The 21,777-nt window shown below is 35.8% G+C and overlaps 1 protein-coding gene across 1 annotated transcript in view; it reads left to right on the top strand.

The window, feature by feature from the left end:
• Positions 1-21,777, top strand: part of LOC5578261 (collagen type IV alpha-3-binding protein) — an 89,606-nt gene that overhangs the window by 60,827 nt on the left and 7,002 nt on the right. Inside the window, 1 exon segment of the mRNA XM_021843988.1 lies at positions 10,790-10,906. Within this exon segment, the coding sequence (XP_021699680.1) occupies positions 10,790-10,906 (117 nt within the window).

Here is a 21,777-nt window from a genome sequence, read left to right as displayed (position 1 = left end):
ATTGATTTTGTCGATGCTGCCAAGCTCGTGGTCTATTCAAGACGCCATTGATGAGTTCAAAACCAATAGAAATACAGCAAAAGAGGCAAAACAATTCAAAAATAACTGTCTTGCAACCAAAAATGCTAGGTCGAGTACTTCATTAACAGATGAGACAAAAGAAAAAATAATTCAATATTTTGAAGACGATGAAGTAAGTAGAGCTATGCCTGGCCAAAAAGATTATGTATCTGTAAAAAAAAATGGAAAGCGTCAAGCAATCCAAAAACGATTAATGATGACTACTTTGAAAGAAGCGTATACACGCTTCAAGGAAATTAACGAAAATATTAAGGTAGGTTTTTCCTCATTTGCAAGCCTTCGTCCAAGGCAATGCAAGCTTTTATCCAATTCAGGAACACATAATGTTTGTGTGTGCACAACACACGAAAATATTAACCTAATCTTACATAGTTTGAAAAGAATCAATTTATCAAAGGATATTAAAATGTTAACTGGTAGTCTTTTGTGTGAAAATACAACATCAAATTGCTATCTACGATCTTGTTCGGATTGTCCAGATTCTTCATCATTGGAAAATACTTTATTCGCTGAGTTTGAAGAAAATTATATTGATCAGTTATCATTTGAGCAATGGGTGACCACGGATAGGTGTGACCTAGAAACTATTGTAAAACCTGTAGATGAGTTTGTGTCATTTTTTTGCTTGAAATTAGAAAGTTTAATTCCTCACAACTTTATTAAAACAGAGCAATCCCGCTTTTTAAAAAATACGAAAAATACATTACAATATGGTGAATTTTTAGTCATTTGTGATTTTTCTGAAAACTATAGCTTTGTATTGCAAGATGAAGTGCAGTCCCATCACTGGAACGTACAACAAGCTACAATTCATCCATTCGTTATTTATTTCAATGGAAGTACGCAAATTGAACATTTTAGTTTTATTGTAATTTCCGAAGATTTAAGACACGACTCAGTATCTGTAAATTTGTTCATTGCCAAAATGATTAACTTTTTACGCGTTGATAAGGATAAAGAAATCAGAAAGATATATTTCATGTCTGATGGAGCAGCATCGCAGTACAAAAACCGTAAGAATTTTTCGAGCCTATGTCAATTTAAATCAAAGTACGGAATTTATGCAGAATGGCATTTCTTTGCTACGTCACATGGCAAAGGTCCTTGTGATGCCATTGGAGGAACCATAAAGCGCATGGCCACTTAGCCAAAGAACGTGAGCATCCAATTAAAACTGCAAAAGAACTATTTGATTGGGCGAATCGCAGAAAGGAAGAAGATTTAACAAAATTATCATTTTGTTTTACTACTACTGAGGAGTACGAATTAACGGCATCAGAACTCAGCGAGCAATATAATAACGCGAAAACGATCCAAGGAACCCAAAAATTTCACTGTTTCATTCCATTGTCAGAAAATAAAATTAAAGCAAAACTATACTCGAACTGTACTGATAATGATGCAAAAGTGTTCGATATTGTAAAAAAATTGAATAACAATAAATAAATAAATAAGTATTAATAAAATGTTTTCATGATCTCATAACGCATACCAAAATCCAAAACTTTTAAAGTTTATATATAACATTTAGAAACTCATCGATCATACTCTAAAAAAAAATATCCTGGTAAAAAAAAAAAATATTTTCGTGTAATCTGTTAATTCATTTTAATTTATACATATATACATATACATATAATATTTATACATATACATAATATTTATACATATAATATACATAATACTAATGAATACATGAAAACGACTTGTTTATTTCACGCAAGGCCCTTAACAATAAAATCAGCAACAAACTGCGGTTCCCGTAATAATTTACACCGAAAAAAAAAATATTTTTTTCTACTAAATGTGAAAATTGTGACATGTTTGAAATGTCATAACTTTTTTGTTTATTGGTTTACCATCACCAAATTTTTATGGTAGATAGCTAATATAATGGACCGTTTTCCCTCAAAAAATTACGTTGGTATTCCGATAGGGTTTTGAGATATTTGAGTTTTTGTGTCAAAAATTATGTTTTTTAATGCAAAAAAAAATTATTTTACTGTGTGTATTTTTTTTTTTTTGAATCTTTATTTAGTTGTCTAACTTTGTTTCTTTAGTTGTCTAACAATCGAACGAACCGTTTTTGCTGTGCAGCTTTTTGAATATTTTTGAACCATTTTCACATACACCCTTTTGAAAAGTTAGTCGTGACTCAACTTGAAGATTTGATATCGGAAAATGACGATTTAGATGGAACTGGAAAACTGTGCAAAGTTTCAGCTCAATAGAAAAAAATGAATTAAAAAATTTACCAAATTTTGGTGCTGTTGCTTGGAATCACTCAATAACAAAAAAAAAATGCATGCAACACGATATACGCATGCAAAAATTGTCATTTTCAACTTTGAACGCTCTTATTTAAGGCGAAGTATGCCGACATTGATATGATTGAACGCGATATGAACGCGTTGTTGATGATTGTTGCTTATTCATCTCAAAATTTCGAATCGAAGAAAATCAGTTGGCTTCGCACTGACACAGCTGAAAAAGTATCAGCATAGAGTTAAGTGGGGCATAAGTTCGAGTGGGACAAGAGTTTCTTTTTAGGATTTCTAGCTTAATTCAAAACAAAACTCATAAATGTCATGGTGCTTTGAATGCTATTCAAGTAAGAGACTTTTACTGCAATCATCATAAAAATCGATTGAGATTTAGAAAAATTATGGCTATTTGTTGTTTGGTCACTATAAAACAGAACAAGTTTAAGAATAAAATATTTTCATATTCAATAAATATAGGTTCCCTGAATTGAGGCCTTCCTTAGCCGAGTTGTTAGCGTCCGCGGTTACAAAGCAAAGCCATGCTGAAGGTGTCTGGGTTCGATTCCCGGTCGGTCCAGGATCTTTTCGTCATGGAAATTTCTTTGACTTCCCTGGGCATAGAGTATCATCGTACTTGCCACACAATATGCGAATGTGAAAATGACAACTTTGGCGAAGAAAGCTCTCAGATAATAACTGTAGAAGTGCTCATAAGAACACTAAGCTGAGCAGTAGGATCCCAGCAGTAGGTTTCCCAGTGAGGACGTAATGCCAAGAAGAAGAAAATGTTCCCTGAATCCCATGGTAGTTTCAGAGCTCCATTTGATTATAACGTTGTTTGTTTAAGCGCTCTTTATATTACAATTCTTCTGAAAAAAAAAAATCCTTTCTGTCAAAGTTCTACCGCAGGCTTGAAAATCATTGTTGGACGAATCCATCTAATCAAAGTATGCTTGTAGAGCCCAAAGCTTTGGAAAACAGCAGAAAACAATAGTCATTAGCGTGGTTTCCAAGGTTTCATCGCATCCGAACGATGATGCTTTGAGAAAATCATCAATGTGACTAGAGTTACTGTACACGTGATGTAGCCTTAGGTGCAGGAGCCTCATTGCGTGCAAGCACACGGGCGCGCTGTACATTGTGAGACCTTTTTTGGTGCGCCTCATTTTTCTTGCGATGTGTCTCACTGCGGTCTCATGCGCTCCGTCACATGTGCTGTTTATAATTCAGCGCAATAATTGAAGTGATTACAAAAGTTTTCAACGAGAATCGAAATTGTAGCTTTTGGATCGCGAGTCTTCGATCATATCATGTAGGCCATCTAGACACCTGCATGATGAGGCGAAAATAGATGTAGAGACTCTTCGTTACTAAGCAGTTGTTTCACAACTTAGATACCGATGGCGAGCCGTAGCGCCGAGCAGCGCATGAGACGAGTCTCCTCGAGAGCACATCACCTAGCGCGCGCTTTTAGAATGTTCGTGAGCCTCCGTCTAGCGCAGCACACTAGGATTCCGATGAGCTAAGAGACGGTTTGGTTGGAGGCTCGTCAGTACATTAAGACTAAGTAGCCCGTCATTAGTTTTGGCAACAATGATGACTTTTCAGCTTGAATTTTAAAGTGATAAAACTCAGTCTTGATAGTTTATATTGACTTGAAAAAGTATCACTGTACTCGTTAACATGCATAAAGTATGCTGATACTTTTTCAGCAGTGTCAGTGCAAAACCAACTGATTTGCTTTGATTCGAAATCGAGAGACGAGTTAGCAACAATCATTAACGACGCGTACACATTTCAATGACGGCCTACTTCGCCTTAATGTGCTCCTGAGAAATAAGTAACTCTAAATGTGACTGCTGCGGTAGTTTGCTGTTCAACCGTAGAAATTATCTTTAAATTGCAATACCGTTTTGTCTCAAATTCCGAACAGACTCATATTCCGAACACTCGATTTTTGTATGGAGATGTGGTTGAAATGTTTCGCTAAAATGTGTCATCAAATTACTAGGGAATGGCAGTCAATTGCAACGTCTTTCAATCTATTTTATACCTCGGGAGTAGTGATGATTCTCTAGGTCCACACCAGTAAAACTAGTCCAGATTAAATTATTTGCAAAATTACTCATTTCAATACGAGTTATTCGTGTTGTTCAGAATTTGAATTAAGGTGTTCGGAATATGAGACAGAATGAACAGAGTGTTCGGCATTTGAATCAAAATGGGACTCTTTACTTTTACGTTAAAACAATACTAAACAAGTTTTAAATAAACAATTTTATCGGCACACCCAACAGCTAACAGTTACACTTAAAAAAAAATTAGATTTTCACAAATATCAGCTAATTTATCCGTCTAAGATACATCTGAAGTCACTGATGGCCTTAAGTGTTCGGAATATGTGTCAAAACGGTACATACTATGAATGAATTCCGAGTGTCCGAAGGGTTAGTGTATTCTTTAGTACTGACTTTCAACAGTATTGCTCACACTATCTAAAAATGTCATTATTACTAAGGAAAACTAACATTTTTGAAAAATAAAGTCGTTAGACGTATAACCCGATCAAGTTTACTCCAGTAATCAATTCGATCCCGGGCTAAGTTATCACACATGTTATAATTGTGTATTATCAACTGATATATGACCAAAACTAGTCATATATCAGTTGATAATACACAATTATAACAAGTGTGTTGCTCGGGCAGCATTACCTTCCATTACTATCCCAAGTTACGGTAAAGATGGGCGTGGCCAAGAATAGTAATATTCATGCCCTTGTTAATATTTTTAGGTAGGTAGGTTCATATTTTTCAAGATTGGGCCAAAGCTACTACCCAGCCTTATTCCTGAAAGCGGTCTGAATGAGATGACCAAATGACACATGAATATTTCTAGTATCCAATCTACGAAGTATACCGTAACAATGCTTACGCTAGATTACTATGGAAAAGGCCAACCTTTTGTGTCCAGGAAAAGAGAACAAATTCTTCTCATGTGAAATCAGTTCAGCAGGCAGGCAACAATGGTGCTCCTGGAGGAAAGAGTAGATCAAAGTAATCCAGGCTACTGTGTTCTACAGCATAAAAGCAGTGTTGCTCTGAAAGTAATGGATTGGTTATCTCAGCATGATTTAGATTTTTGAATAAATTATAACGAATTATCATTACGTCTCATCAAAAATTGGTCTTCGGCAAAGTTGTAGCAGGGAAGATTTCGCATGAGAAGAGTTTGTTCACTCTTCCATAGATCAGATTATGGCGAGCAGTTAGAGAACTGATCACAAAAAGTTTATTTTAAAAAATTGCATCAGTCTAACATACACACTCTAATACCCAACCCCGCCTTTTGACTTTTTAGATTTTTGAAACAATTTTGTATTTTTGGAAAATATTTGATTTTTTTTATAACCTACAAATGCCTGGTTCTAATATAACGTGCACTACATAAATTTGTACATTTCCGTTAGTTACACGGAAAATAAAATATGTTCCAGAAAAAAATATATATTTTTCAAGGTACTGAAAAAACTCAAATTTTTATATTTGTCAAAAATCGGTAGTCAGAAGAGGCTTAAAAAAAATGAAAAAATAAACATTAGTGAAATCAAAAACCAAAATTCATAAATTTGTGAATAAAAATAAATCAAAAACGTGTTATTCGATTTTAGATAGCGAAAAATGAAACTAAGACAAAAATAAATATTTATGTATTAGAGAGATAATTTGAACTCCTAAAGAAAATGTTCCAGAAATTCCTGAAACATGGTAGTAATTCATGATATGTAATTCCACACAGAATTATAGTTTAAAATTACCTCTAGAAACAATTTTGAAGGGACGTTTTCAAGAGATTTCAAATAATTTGTTCATTAAGGACAGCTCCATAGATTTCTCCGGTGATTTCCAACTGCAATAAGATCAGAGATTAATACAGCGATATTATCTGAAATTTTCTTAGAAATTCTGCTAATTTTTCTAATGGCTCCACCAGAAATCAACTAGAAATAACAAAACAAGAAAAAAATCTCAAGCGATCACTGTATGATTTTTTTCTTGAAATTTCTACAAAAGTTCCATAAGGGTTTCATCTAGATATCACTCAGTTACAGTCACCTCTCCACATCTCGATATTGAAGGGACCATCGAGATAGGGAGAGATCGAGACAGAGAACATTAATTTAATGAACACTAGATTGAAAATCACTTCGTTACTAGGAAAATAATAAACAAACAAACTTCATTTCAAGTTTCCAAATTGTTTTGAATCGCTTAAATCTGGTCTAGTAACCTTTGATAATGTTCATACCGACATTTAGAGAGAGAAAAAATCAACAGGAATACATCGAGATATGGTGATATCGAGATAAGAAGGATATCGAGATATGGAGAGAGAAATCGTATGCGGATTCGAGATGTAGAACATAGAAATGTGGAGAGTCGACTGTATTACTCTTAGGACATTTTCAAGGATTCCTGAAGAGTTTTGTGTAAGGATTGATCCGTTACTTTTCTGCCAAGCAACCAGCACTCCTCTTGAGATACAGTAAACTTTCCACAACTCGATATTGAAGGAACCATCGAATTAGGGAAATGCAAATGCGATTCAAGGGACCATCAATGCAGCTATGAAAACCACTGCACTAAGATGTTAAGAAGTTTTCAAATGGATGCGAGATCGGGCATTCCAGCGTTTTCAGTTCCCTCCCAAACAAGCTTGGTTGCTTTCCAAATGAAAACGCTATAAGTAAGATGCAATCTGTTTTGGCAATTTTGGGGGAGTGGTTTTGAGAACCTGTCCAGTGATAATTTTCCATTAACGATCAACAGGCGAATGCAGCTCTGACTGGTTTGTATGTATGTTTAGCTCAAAATGTTAAACAGCTTTGAATGTCCTTCAATATCGAAGCCGATCCAGTCAAGTTGGTTGATCTCGTTGACAAAGCAGGTGCAAATTATAGCAGTTCTTTTAATGTATTTATAGAATAGTCAAATAAGGTACCCCGGGGCAAGTGGGACATAAAAAAACGATAGTTCAAACATATATTGTTCAATATTATTTAAAAATGTCAATATTTTGCAAATCCAACAACACGGTCACATTTTAGCAACATATTTGCTGGTGTGCGCATGAATAATTTCTAAATTGTGAAAACCTTAGAAGAAAGATGGACAATGAGCCATTAGACGCAGTTACAGGTCGGACTCGATTATCCGGAGTATCGATTTTTTTTTTCACTCCGGATAATCGAATCCTCCGGATAATCGAATCACTAAGAAAAAAAATGAAATCTTCGATAAAAGAACATAAATATTATCTTATTTCGTTGTTTTATCTATACGATGCGGTGGCGTAGCCAGAAAATATTTCTAGGAACAGTAGAGGTCTTTACAAGAAAAAAACAAATTTTTATCAGCATACACAAAAAAAAAACACTTTTTCAAACCCTCCTTTTCTCGAATACGTTCAAAACTGCAAAACCATTCATATTATATATTGCAATACCAAATTATCTCAGATTTATGCATACAAAATGAAAAACAAGAACATCAAAAAACAAATTCCGGATAATCGAGTCTAAAATTCCGGATAATCTAATCCCGGATAATCGAGTCCCCGGATAATCGAGTCTCCGGATAATCGAGTCCGACCTGTACCTCGCTAAACGGGGCAAGTGGGACACATCCAGTTTCATGCGTCAAACCACATCAGTTAATCATTCATTGCAATAATAGGATTGATAAATAATAGATTTTCAATTTTGAGTACCATAAAATACGTAACGTTTCTGAAAGAGAACGTAAATGTAAGGTTATGTCACATCGCATTTAATTTTAACTGAAAATTGCTCACTAAAAGCGTAAAGAGGTATAAAACATGTTCAAAATATATCATTCATAAGTTGTCAATCGAAATGCAGCACATAAAATTTCAATAGTTGACGAATTTCAAAATACCTTATTATTATTTGTTATTACTGTTATGCATGGTGGAAAACCACTTAATGGGATGGAACTGTTTTCCGCAACTACTGAATTTGGTAGAAATATCAAATAAAGTTCAATAACAATAGTATAGTTATCGTTCTCATGATGGATTTTAAATTTTACCTCTGTCTTCGTTCAATTTTAAATTCATGTTTCAAAAATTAAATAGAAAAAAATATTTAGAAAAATAAGTCATTTTTTCTCCCAATTCAATAATTACGTAATATAAGAATGATTTTTTTTTTTGATAAAAATAATTCGTTTGAATGTTTTAGTTCTACTCTCTAGGAAAATGTTTGAAACGTGTAGGAAAAGTTTTGATTCTGATGCTTGTTTCGATAGGTCCCACTTACCCCGGGTATAAAGATTTTTTGGGGTAAGTTAGACTAAAGAAATTTTCATATGAAATGAAAACAAAATACCAGTTTATCGTAAGCAGCTTGTAACAATAGTCAAAGTTGTAGCTTACCGATGGTTATTCGATTTATAGCACAATTTGTTTTGCGAGCCAATGCAGAACGTGAAACGTGTCACAAATTATCATGCAAGATGCAAGTGCTGAGCTGACTACTGTTACATGGAGCACATGGTATTAAAAATAACAATATTTTTTGTACTAAATACTTTCCTTATGATTGCATCTTCAACTTTCTAGAAGAATACTCCCTTAAAAAAACTTTTCCCAAACGAGCTATGACGGAACCCCGGATTCTCACTTGCCCCGGGGTACCTTATGTGTTTTAGAAAAAAAAATCATATACCTACATAAATTTAAGGAATTTTTTCTCTACATTAATAGGATGGCAAACGAGATTTTTTAATGTTAAGTAACCCGACTAAGGGTACATAAAAAAATTATATCAGCATATGTTATATGTTTTTTTTCGAACATAGGTTGTTACAAACTTGATGCAGGATGTTGTTAAAATAACTAAAATTATAACAAAAAGTGTATGAATAGTAACATAAAAATAACAAATTGTGTTTTAATTCTATCAAAAACGTATCAAACTAAGTTATAATGTTTGATATAAAGTATCAAAATTATAATACTGTTCGATATACGATAATGTTGTATATTGTTGAAATGCATAACTATCTATTTATTTTGATATAAAGTTGTTGAAAATGAACAAAAAAATATCTTAAAGGGAAATAAAACACATTATGTTATATTTCTGTTTTATTATGTTCTATGGATAACGGAGCCTAACAAAATTATATCATAATATGATATGCATATCATATTCTGATAAAATTTTATTATATTTTTGTTACAAGCCCCTAGTCGGGAAGCCAAATGGATTTTCGAACCAACACCTTTTTTCATCCTTTTGGGCTGAGAAAAAAATTGCGCTTCCCTCGATTGTGATGTTAAAGCTGCACTGCAAAACTAGGAAAATTGCAGATTCTTACAGCAAAGCTTAATACGATGGAAATTATCACATCACCTTACCTTAACCTCCTCGTTTACTTTTGGTTTGATTTTGTTATATAGCGGAACTGGATAATCTCGAGATGTAATATTGTGGAACTGGATAATCTCGAGAATGTTCTATGATCGTTAGAATGTATGAATATTAGATGATTCTTCATAGGAAATGCAAATTCAGCCTAGGTCTGGGTCACTATCACGAAACATCGAAGCGGAAATCAAAGGTCACTCGTTTAGTCAAAACATCGGAAGAAGACTTGGCAGGTCGTAGATCATTAATATTCGGCAGTGATTAGACTGTTAGATTCGTTTCGGCATACGGTCGTCACATACTATGAAGGTGAAACCCGCGCCTAAATTACTAACTCTTCGAAGGTTACGGCCAGCGGAATGCTTCTGGTGGTTTGACTAATGGGAAAGATAGCCATGACAATGAAAACTGCCTGATATGCGGGCGATTGGCCGTTGTTAGAGTTGCGATTCGAGTTCGATCTTGCTATATGCAAACTTTTGTTATGAGGATGAGTTAACGATTCAATAGAACAAAAATGATTAGTATTCACACGACGTTTAGGCTTTGATACTTATTCAAGCAAGACATAACTTCCATCGATTGTTATTTAGACAAGCTTTGATTATTGTTTACACTAATGGATGCAGTTCATACCAAACTTTATTTTTCTATTTAAGAGCTCATGCCTAACCCTATTTAACCACAGCGTTCTGTTGCTGAATAGGTTACCTAAGACTTGCGTTCACTCATTTCAGAAACGAGCGACAATGAATGCGATTTGTCTCTAGATTTGCGCACGATTGTTATGCAAGTTATGACTACTTTTTCTTGTTATCGAAAGCTGGACTACCGTTTCAACACCTTTTTTTATTGTCGTGTGTCAATTATCATGATAGCATTTATGTTATGACTTGTCATATGTGAACAACACCCATTCAGTTCATCGGACAGTATGTTATGCAGCACGTTTATTAACGGTGTGTTTTTTTTTTTCATCTTATTTTTACAGGAAGGCCCTCATTCGACAATACCGGAGGATGAATTCTTTGATGCAGTGGAAACAGGCCTAGACAAGATTGAAGAAGACCGGCAGCTACGCGTTCGTCTGAAATTCCAATCTCAACATGTAAGTTTGAAAGTAAATGACAATAATGTGGATAGAAATCATAAATTGACACGATTTGATCTAGTTGTGTTTATGTTGATAATTGATTTGTTTTATGGTACTGTGGGGTATGTGGATACAGAAAAAATAATAGTCAAAATCAACATCTTTTTATTTTATTTGTGAATATATTTGTACCATTTGTCTAGAATAATTGATATGGTCAAATAACGTATGCATTATGTGGGTAAAATGAACAGCGGTTGGTGGTAAAATGAACACCATGCAAAAACTAATATTTCTGAAAATGTTCATTGCCCCACCGAAAATATATCCAATAATGATTGTAACCCATTCAAAAATAATTCTAAAGGTATCAGATTTGACATCATATCATAACGATATTCACCTCACTGAAAAACCTCAATTCTTCCGAGCTAAAAGTTATGTCATTTCTAATTTTCAAACGTGGATTTCTAAAATCTTAGTTTTTGTTGATATTTTCACTTCAATTGACCTCCGTATCAAGTCGAACACTCAGATTTATGCTCTAAATCGTCCGTGCGTGATAAAGATTCATCTATATTTGTTTTTTTTTTTCGGTAAAAGGCACGGTGTTCATGTTATCACCCCTGTTCATTTTACCACCACTTCCCCTATATTATAATAATACTTGATCCACTTATCCAATTCCATTTTTTCATTGTGATTCATTCAGTTAGAACTGAATGTTCACCATGTGTTGAACAAACTAATAGTATTAAAAATTACGCGAAGATACAATGCATTTTAACAGAAAACAATTTTTAAATGAAGTGATTTTTGCAGTTAATCGTTGAAAAAAAAATGTTATCACTTTAATTATTACGCTGAATTTTAAACAGCACACGTGATGGAACTCATGAGATAGCATTGAGAATTGAGAATTGAAATCTCAAGAAAAATTAGGCGCACCAGAAAAAGATCAAGCAAAGAGGATCCGCCCTTTGGATTCATTCGCATATTTCATTTTGCTGAAAACGACAATTTTTGACACCCACCCCTTTGTAATGCTTTTTGTATGATTATTCTACAAATTTTATATGAGCTGTAACATGAAGAGGACACTTACCCATCCCCTTCAGTGTTATGCAATTTGTGAATGAACCCTAAGTTCTCGTGTAGTACAAATTTTGTTGTTTTGATAGTATTGAGAATGTCATCTAAAACGAAGCAATGGTGCGAAAAAATCAATATATTTAGGTACTTATATGGACAAATTATCCACTTACCCCGCTGGAACACTTCTTCCCGAAGTAACGAGATTCTAGAAAAAGTAACGTGTGAACTTGTCAACAACTAGAAAGTTCAGAACAAGTTTGAATTGAACTTTTTTTACTTGAAGGTAAATATAGTTCTCCAAGCTACTAAACGAACTTTATGTTAACTGTAAAATTCGGTTAATTGCTTAAAAAGTGAGATGATTAAGCCAAAACATGCCTTTTTATCCGAACTTTTGGTTGCTTGGGTCCACTGTAGGGGGATTAGGGGCATAATGAACATACGGGGCGAAATGGACACCCTCTCAATATCTGATAATACACATATTTCATCAAAAGTTCATTCACTGCATGAAATCTGTAATGCATTTGAAATGCTTGACGGTAAAACATTTTATTTTTTGCATCAATTGTTCTTTAAAATTTGACATAAAATTTTTCTCAGTTTCAAATTGGCATATAAGCAAGACCGTGGAAGAATCTAATTTTTGAGCAAAGTAACGAACCCAGAAAGGTTCTTTTTAGCTATTATGATTGAGGGAGAGTCCTTTTGCATATCGGAATGATTGACAGTCATTGAATATGTTGGAATAACTAAATTTCATACAGGTGTTCATTTCCCCCGATACCTTTTTACCAGCCTTGTTTTCGACCCAATTTTCTATCTCGCTTTTCTGACATATGATATGATTTTTATCACTATGAATGAATGTGGCACGTCGTACTAACATCAAACTTGAAAACTAGCCGGGGGTAAATTAAAAACATTGCCATTTAAGGGTCTTAAAACGAACATTTGCTTAACGTGTCCATTATGCCCCTAATTCCCCTACCTGATATTGATTGGTTGTAAATTGTTTGACATAAGACCGTTTCGCATAATTGTCAAATGGACAAGGGCATACATAAATAGTGGGGTCGAAAATAACCACATATAATTTGAAATAATTTGTGTGGCATCCTAAAAAAATGCCCATGCCACTATGGGTAATCAGGTGGCCAATAATCGAAATAATTACTTGTTCTGATAGGTTCTTCTGGTACATCAAAACATAGTAAACACTTATATTAATATTCCTGGAATACTAGAGCAAGATCCTTTGTAGTTTTATTTATACAGTATGCAAAATTTGGAGTTTTTAGGAAAAACAAAGAATTTAATACAAATATAAGGTGTTACGGTAAATCGGAAGAACACTGTCTCGTAGATGCCAAACTGGGCAACTTCCAAGCTGCAAATATATTTGATTAGTATTCAGAGTACTTATTGATAAACGGTGGTAAACTCACATTCCCAAACAACCAGAAGTCGCATCAAAGTTCACGTAATAACTCGTTTATTCATACAAACCCGCAAGAAACGGTGAATACAATCATCAGATTGTGAAGTTTCCTCGCATAAAATGCTTTTTATCTGAGTTCATTTGCACATTTCGTTTCGTCCCGTACACTCGTACAAAGTAAGTCGAATCAATCCGTAGCAGCTGTCAAATCACCATTTGTTATCATAAGTTAAGCCGCATAAGATCACAGGTTACTTCGGTAGAAAATTTATTCACTCGCATTGTATGCTATAAGCAAATATAATGCGCCACCGTCATAGAGGTCGCTGGGGAAGAACGAGTGAAATGTCACTGAAAATGTTTGTTTACGTCCAAAATTCAATTCTTCAACCCAAAAATTAGTTCATAATCAATCGATTTTTGAACTATTTTCCATTGGCATACTCATTTTGTACCATTATTCTTGCCATACGTGTGATTTCACAACAAATTTAACCACTAACAAAGAATCCGGAAGTTTATAACCTATGTTGCCAAACACCAATTTTACAATTTTATCCCACTAATCGTACATGAGCACTGACCGGATCTGTACATTTTCAAAGGAAAAAAAGTTTATTCTGTTTCTCAATGATCTCTGTAGACGATCACAAAATAACTATTCCGAGAAAAAGTGTAAATTGTGTGGTCCTTCCTATGCTGCACACGGTAAGTTCTCAACCCAACCTCTTTTTTGCCGGTTCTCCTACTAGCCTCCAGATGTCGAAATGATCGTTTAGCTTTGAAAATATTTGCCTATTGTTCATCACATAATATATTCACGTATATCGCCTCCACTTTTGTACGTAGAAGGCCTTTTCGCGACATCTTATAAGTGAAATTTTGCACATACAAAGCCTCCAGGTGATTTCGTTATACGTACATTTTGGTTGTCTGGGTTTCTGTGCACTCCTAGTGACTTGATCTACGCCACCCTATTCAAATATACTGTCTTAATAACTGACTTAATTAGCTCTTTAGTACTTATGCTGCGTACACACTGCGTACACATCAAAATGCGAACTGACTGCAAAACAATAACTGTATCAACACTACTAGCTTGGCTATCTTAAACTGAAATGAATAATTGCTGTGTATATATGCGACGGAACAGACGGTTGCTTCACATCTTATATCGACAAATCGCCCGCAAACAGAGGTTGCGGCAACATAAGGTATGCGTTGGATGGAATATAATGCAGAATCGTAATGTTTCATACATGTCTGTTCGAAAGTTTACTAAAAAACTATCTTAGAGAAATAAAACAACATAAAAATTCGTACTTTAGTTCAAGGAAATGTGGGGACTACACTGAAAAACATATTCGATTTTTTACCGAAACTTTTTACATCCCATACTTTTTTTCCGAAGTTGCCTCAGGCTTAAATTCATTTCTAAGGTTATTCAAAGATGTAAACTAAAGGATTGTTAAGAATTTAGCTGCACATATTTGTACTTTTTTCTGTTAGGGCTCATTGACTTTTTTCAATATTGTTGCCTTTTTTCTTTAATATCAGCTAAAGATAATTTCAGGGGATAATTGTATATCGCTAAATGATTAATATCATCATTATTATGTAAGTTTTATTATTTATAATGGTTTTCACAACGTTAATTGCATAAGTGGAATAAATGCATCATTAGTAAAAAAAATCATTATAAGCCCTTTACAAAAGTTGGTCTCGAAAACTTGTTCATTGAAAACAAAATATCAAATTTGTAACAAAAAAACTCATAAATAAGACATGAGATGGCAAAAATATTTTTGACCGCCATTTTACCGTTTTGACTCATATTCCGAAAACTTAAGGCCACCAGTGACTTCAAATGCACCATCTTCTTCTTTCTGGCGTTACGCCCCAACTGGGACAAAGCCTGCTTCTCAGATTAGTGTTTTTATGAGCACTTTCACGACCCTCAGCATGGTCATTAGACTGATGCAAATTTTGAAGTTTTTGCTCCCCTATGCTTAAACGATGTTAATTATGGTGAAAATCATTCTCCCAAAATTTGAAGTGATTCGAAAGAAATTTGGTTGTGCACACGCCATTTGAAGTTTATATGGAAATAACTATGGGAAAGGTAAATCTTTTGTGTTTATCCCTCTATCTCTTTGTCGTAATATTCTATGGAAAAGTGAACCAACTCCTCTCATGTGAAAACTTCCCAGCTACAACTTTGATGAAGACCACATTTTGATAGGATGTAAGGATCATTTGTTATTTTTGATACCAAAGTCTAAACCATGCTGAGATGATCATTCAATTACTTTCAGAGCAACACTGCTTTTTTGCTGTAGAACATAGTAGCCTGGATTACTTTGATCTATTCTTCCCACCAGGAGCACCACTGTTGCCTGCCGAACAGTTGGTGAAGCATGTAAAATGCAAACCCACTTTATGATGATGAATAACAATTTTTCCTGACGTCCAATCAAAATGTGGTCTTCGGCAATGTTGTAGCTGAAAGGATTTTGCATAAGAAGAGTTTGTTCACTTTTAGTAATCTCCATATAAATTTCAAATGGCGTGTGCACAGTCAGATTTCTTCCGAATCACTTAAGACTTTGGCAGGATGCTAATTATCATAACTGACATCGTTTAAGCATAGGGGAGCTAAAATTTCAAAATTTGCATCACTCTAATGGTCATGCTGAATAGCTGCACGTTTACCGCTACGGCTATCTGGCCCCCCTCAAATGCACCTGGTGGGCATAAATTAGTTGATATTCATGAAAATTTTCGTTTCTTCGCAATGTCTTACTGTTAGCTGTTGGATGTGCTTATAAAAATACTTATTTAAACTTGTTAAGTATTGTTTTTACGTGAAAGAATGGAACAACATTTTGATTCAAATGCCGAACACTGTGTTCATTCTGTCTCATATTCTGAACACCTTGATCCAAATTCCGAACAGCACGAATAAATCGTATTCAAATGAATAGTTTCGTAAATAAATTTATTTGAGCTAGTTTTAGTGGTCTCGTACTAGAGAATCATCACTACTCCTGAAATATAAAATAGATTGAAAGACGTTAAAATTGAATTGCAATTGACTGCCATTTACTGGTAATTTGATGACATACAAACCGAGTGTTCGGAATATGAGTCTGTTCGGAATTTGAGACAAAACGCTATATGAAAACCGCCCATAGTGCAATGTCGCGATGCAGCCAAAACCTCACAAATCAGAGTTGTTTTCTCCGAACGGTAATATTTTTCCCGAGTTTCTTACCACTTCTGTGGTTTGCAAAGTTTGAAGCAGATTCATTAGATTTTGGATTTTATACAACTCCTTGAGGAGTAGACTGTAGACATGATTTTTTAAAATTTGTTTTTATTGCGATCCATAATTCACCAGCTTTTTAAGAATTTGAAGACAGCTCAAACCGCAATGGTACCTTGAGAGAAGTTGTTTGTACAGGTATGTTATGTTTTTGTCACGTTCCGATTTTGTCACGCTCCGTTTTTGTCACGTTCCGATTTCTTCAACAAGTTATTCCGTTTTTATCAATACAAAAATATTGAAAATTTTAATCAAAAATATTTTTATTTATTGAGTCTGCAAGTTATACTCCCGGAATTTATTTAGGATCATCCAGCTTTGTATTCGCCGACGAAGTACTCCTCGAGCGGTCTCAGTCTGTTGAACAGGATGCGCGACAGAATTTTGTACGCCGAACTCCGCAGGGTAATTCCTCTGTGATTGGCACACTCCAGTCTGTGCCCTTGTAGATTGGGCGTATGAGGCCATCCAACCAGCTGGTGGGCAATTCTTCGTCCTCCCATACCTTCGGAAGTATTCGGTGGATCGATTGATAAAGCTGGTCATTTCCGTTCTTGAGAAGCTTGACCGGGATCTCGTCCTTCCCAGCAGCGTTACAGTTCTTCAGCTCGCTGATCAGTGTAGTGAAAAACTCAATTTCTCACAACTCACGCTTGAGATTTTTCATGCGTGAGTTGTCAATCATGCAACTCAGCAGTCAAAAAATCATGGATGAGTTGGCTCATCTTTTTAACTCATTGTCTCGTATTTCCACAGTTTACTAGCACACGGCAATAATTTCTTGTTAGTCTGGTAAAATTATGTTAATCCTTTCTAACGTAAACAACAACATTCGGGTTTCACGAGTTTTTGCCGGGTTTTGTGACTGAATCATTTTTTTCGGTTTGAGTTGATTGAGTTGATTTTGCATCAAAATCTCAAGCGTGAGATTTGCGAAGCAGATCTCTAATGAGTTTGCTCTCACGGGAGAGCGTATTGATTGAGATTTTGAGTGTGAGTCTATCAATACTGTCGCTGATAGCCTTTTTAACCTTTCCTATGGTCGGTGGGTCCACAGCTTGATCGTCATCATCTATGTTCATCCTGTCCTCGCTACATTTCCATTTTCACCGTTCAACAATTGCTGAAAGTGCTCCATCCACCTGGCAGTCACCGCCATTTTATTGGTCAGCAAATTCCGTTCTTGATCATTGCACATGGCGGGCACTGGTACGATATTGTGCCGCGCACCATTGACCGTTGCATAGAATCTCCGCATATGATTCCGGTTCATGCTTTCTTGAGCTTCAGCTACCTCACTTTCTTCGTGCTGCCTTTTCTTCCTGCGGTGGATTCGCTTTTCTTCGGCTCTCGCTGGCCTGTACCGCTCTCTGTTCTGTCGGGTACCGGCCACAAGCATACGGCTTCTGGCGACATTCTTCATGTCTGTCACTCTCTGGCACACTTCATCGAACCAGTCGTTTCGTCTTCGTTGTTGACCAGTGCCAATCACTTCCCGCGCCATTGTTGTCACAGCTTCGTGGATAGCGTCCCATAGGCTGTCGACATCTCCAGCAACGTTAAATCGTCCCAACTGCTCGTCTAGCTGCTGGCGGTACTTGGCAGCTACCCCATCAGTCGACAAGCGTTGTATATTGAAGCGCAGCGTTCTGTTTGTTCTGGAACTCGTGACGCTGGATAACCGCGCCCGAATTTCAGCTAATACGAGATAATGATCCGAGTCGATATTAGGGCCTCGGAAGGTCCTGACATCCATGACATCTGAGGAAGGTCGCACGTGGTCTATTAGGGAGCAGACATAGCCACTCGGGTGTCGCCAGGTGTGTTTGCGGATATTCTTTCGTGCGAAGTAGGTACTGCTGATTGCCATCCCTCTAGCAGAAGCGAAGGTTACTAGCCGCAACCCCTAAATCATTGGTAACGGAATGAAGGCTTTCCGTTCCAATAACGGATCAGAAGAAAGCTTCTTTCCCGATCTGCGCATTTGCGTCGCCGATGACTATCTTGACATCTTGTTTTGGGCACTCGCCGTAGGTCTTATCCTGGCTCTCATAGAACTCATCTCTCATGTCATCGGGCCAAGAGCCCAACACGCGCGGGTTCATTCAAACTTCTCACGTTCCAAGATCCAACTTTCCAATCGTTGTCCTTTATTCGTTGCCGGGTATGTTGCCGTAAAATCAATCCGTTTGCTCTACTTTTGCCTTTCTTGGTCGGGTAAGAGTCTTCGATAGGCCACCTAACTAGGGTTACGCTACCTACATCGTGCTAGAGGGGCTGCCTCCTCGGTGCTGATATGATACAGCATTGTTCGTTTGTTCTTACATGATGACCACGGTCATACCCATCACAACCATCCACCTTTATCAGGGGTTTGGACCTTTAGCTCTGGTTTTCAATAGTTTCAAGTTCTTTCGGAGTTTGTATCCTTTGACAGATACGCGTATTTCGACCTCAACTGTAAGGCCGTCTTCAGTGTCGTGTACTAGACTCTACATGACACTGAAGACGGCCTTACAGTTGAGGTCGAAATAAGCATATTTGTTAAAGGATACAAACTTTAGTGGAATTAAATGGTATAGTACTGAATTCGGTTTTTCATCTACTTATAAGTATCCACTAAGCAGCTCGAAGATTTATTGCCATATAGTAATTTTTAGATATTTTAGAGACAACTCAAGCGATTTGTATAATTGTCAGGTACTACATTACAGTATTGGATAAAACATTTGCAACTTTTTCGATTTTCCATACAAAATGACCAACTTTGGTAAGATGGATCTCGGTCATTTATGGACCGATTCGAATGAAATTTTCGCAGATCATCAGGTATAACGTGAATTTTAACATAAATTTTTCAATAATTTTTCCAATCACGAGTTTATGAGTAATAACGGTTTAACTAAAGTGTAATTTTCGACGAAAAACTATTTATCACAAAATCTGATAGCCCTACACAAAAATTGTTTTCAGAAAACTTGTTCATCTCGTTAAAGTCTACAACCTTGCTGAAGACATCATGAAGCTATTCCTTCAATGTGTTTAGTTATGTTATTTATATAGACCGTCAAAAAAATCACTTTAGTCAAACCGTTACTGCTTTTGGACTTGTGATTGGAAAAATCACTCAAAACTATATGTTAAAATTCAAAATATGTCTGATGTTCTGCCAAAATTTCATTCAAATCGGTCTATAAATAACCGAGATATAGCTTACCAAAGTTGGTCATTTTGTATGGAAAATCGAAAAAGTTGCAAATGTTTTGTCCAATACTGTATATAGCCCACATTTTATATTTTAGCTTAATTGATTAAAAACAAAATGATGGCCAAAGAAATTTTATATGTTAAGTGCCTGTCCCCATATCGGCCTGTCAGACATATCGAAATTTCTCAAAACCAGATGAAAAATATTGAGAAATAAAAAAGTCATCGCGATTTGAATATTTTTGTGGTGAAGAAATTAAACTGCCGGTAGAGGGGTTAATGATTAATTGACCATGCAAAATTTTGAAATGTGTGCGGACCGCGGTCTTTGGCTACATAAAAGGATTGTGTCCAAACTCTGTCCACAAATTTTAGGCTTAGATTACTAATGAAAACGTCAACTTTTTGTGTTCAGCCCTCTATCTCTTCATCATAATATTTTATGGAAAAGTGAACAAACTCTTCTCATGTGAAATCCTGTCAGCTACAGCTTTGTCGAAGACCACATTTTGAGTATACGTCAGGGATGAATTTTTATTCATCATCTTAAAGTGGGTTTGATTGCTTCACCAACTGTTCGGCAGGCAATAGTAGAGCTTCTGGCGGGTAGAAAAGATCAAAGTTATTCAGGTTTCTATGGTCTACAGTAAAAAAGAAGTGTTGCTCTGAAAGTAATTGAATGATCATCTGGTCGGGGTTCTGCTAGACCGCACCAAGTGCCAATTTTTCCACAAATGAGTTATTTACACCAGAGGATTAAGATAATCATAACCTTGCCCCATTATAAATATTGAATAATTTAAACAGTCCTTAGTTGAACAATTTCATAATTTTTCTTTGATATGTATAACTGAAATTGTATCCAACCAGAGTGAACCATGAACCTAAGCTTGTCATTGGAGGTAATTTGGTAATGTGCTTCAAAATTACATTTTTTCAATTTCTTCCTGAAACATTGCAATGTAGCTATTCCGGACAAGTTACAGGAACAGACGCCAACGAATGTTAGCATGTAACGTAAACGAACGGCTATGTAATATAAACTATTCTTTTGGTGGTGTTGATCATTTTCCATTGAAATTTTGTTCAGCCACACCGCACCGAGTGCCATTTATATAGGAATCGTGTTTTTTTGTATGAAGAAAATATACCAATATGCGCTAAACGCAACCCATTGTTTTGTATATAATATGTTGATGAATCATTGCAGAAACCGTTACGAAATAACTAGGCATTTTGATGTGAAGTTGTCTGCATGAATTGTGAGCACTTGGTGCGCTTTAGCTGTTCAGAAAATAACGTTTTCACCATCAAACCTCCTTGATCAGAGTGCGCATAACTTGTTTCGAGTTTTTCGTGCTCAATTCAACAGTTCGAGATGACCGAGAGGTAGCACGCCTAATCACCACTCGAAGGACACGAGTTTGAACCCCAGTTAATATTTATTTACGTTGCCCCTAACAGACAGTCATAAAAATCTACCAACTTTCAGCTTATGCGACTATTTTGGAACTGTAGAGCGCAAGCAGTTTCATGTACAGCGAGAATGGTGTATTTCATGCCATTCCTGGTATCCACTTCACGTAAAGAATCGTGAACTTGTTCAGCCCAAGTGCACTAAATGCGAGTAACTTGGTGCGCTCTGGCTGAACAAATTCATGGTTTTCTTCGATTATCTCATTTTTTTACTACATAGAGTAAAGTGGGGCAAAAGTTCGAGTGGGGCAAGAGTTTCTTTTCAAGATTTCTAGCTCAAATCAAATCAAAACTTAGAAATGTCATGGTGGTTCGAATGCTATTCAATTAAGAGACTTTCAC

The sequence above is a fragment of the Aedes aegypti genome, chromosome 2, assembly GCF_002204515.2.
Source record: "Aedes aegypti strain LVP_AGWG chromosome 2, AaegL5.0 Primary Assembly, whole genome shotgun sequence".
Taxonomy (NCBI): domain Eukaryota; kingdom Metazoa; phylum Arthropoda; class Insecta; order Diptera; family Culicidae; genus Aedes; species Aedes aegypti.
The sequence above is the reverse complement of the archived record's forward strand: the minus strand, read 5'-3'. Positions and strand labels throughout refer to the sequence as shown.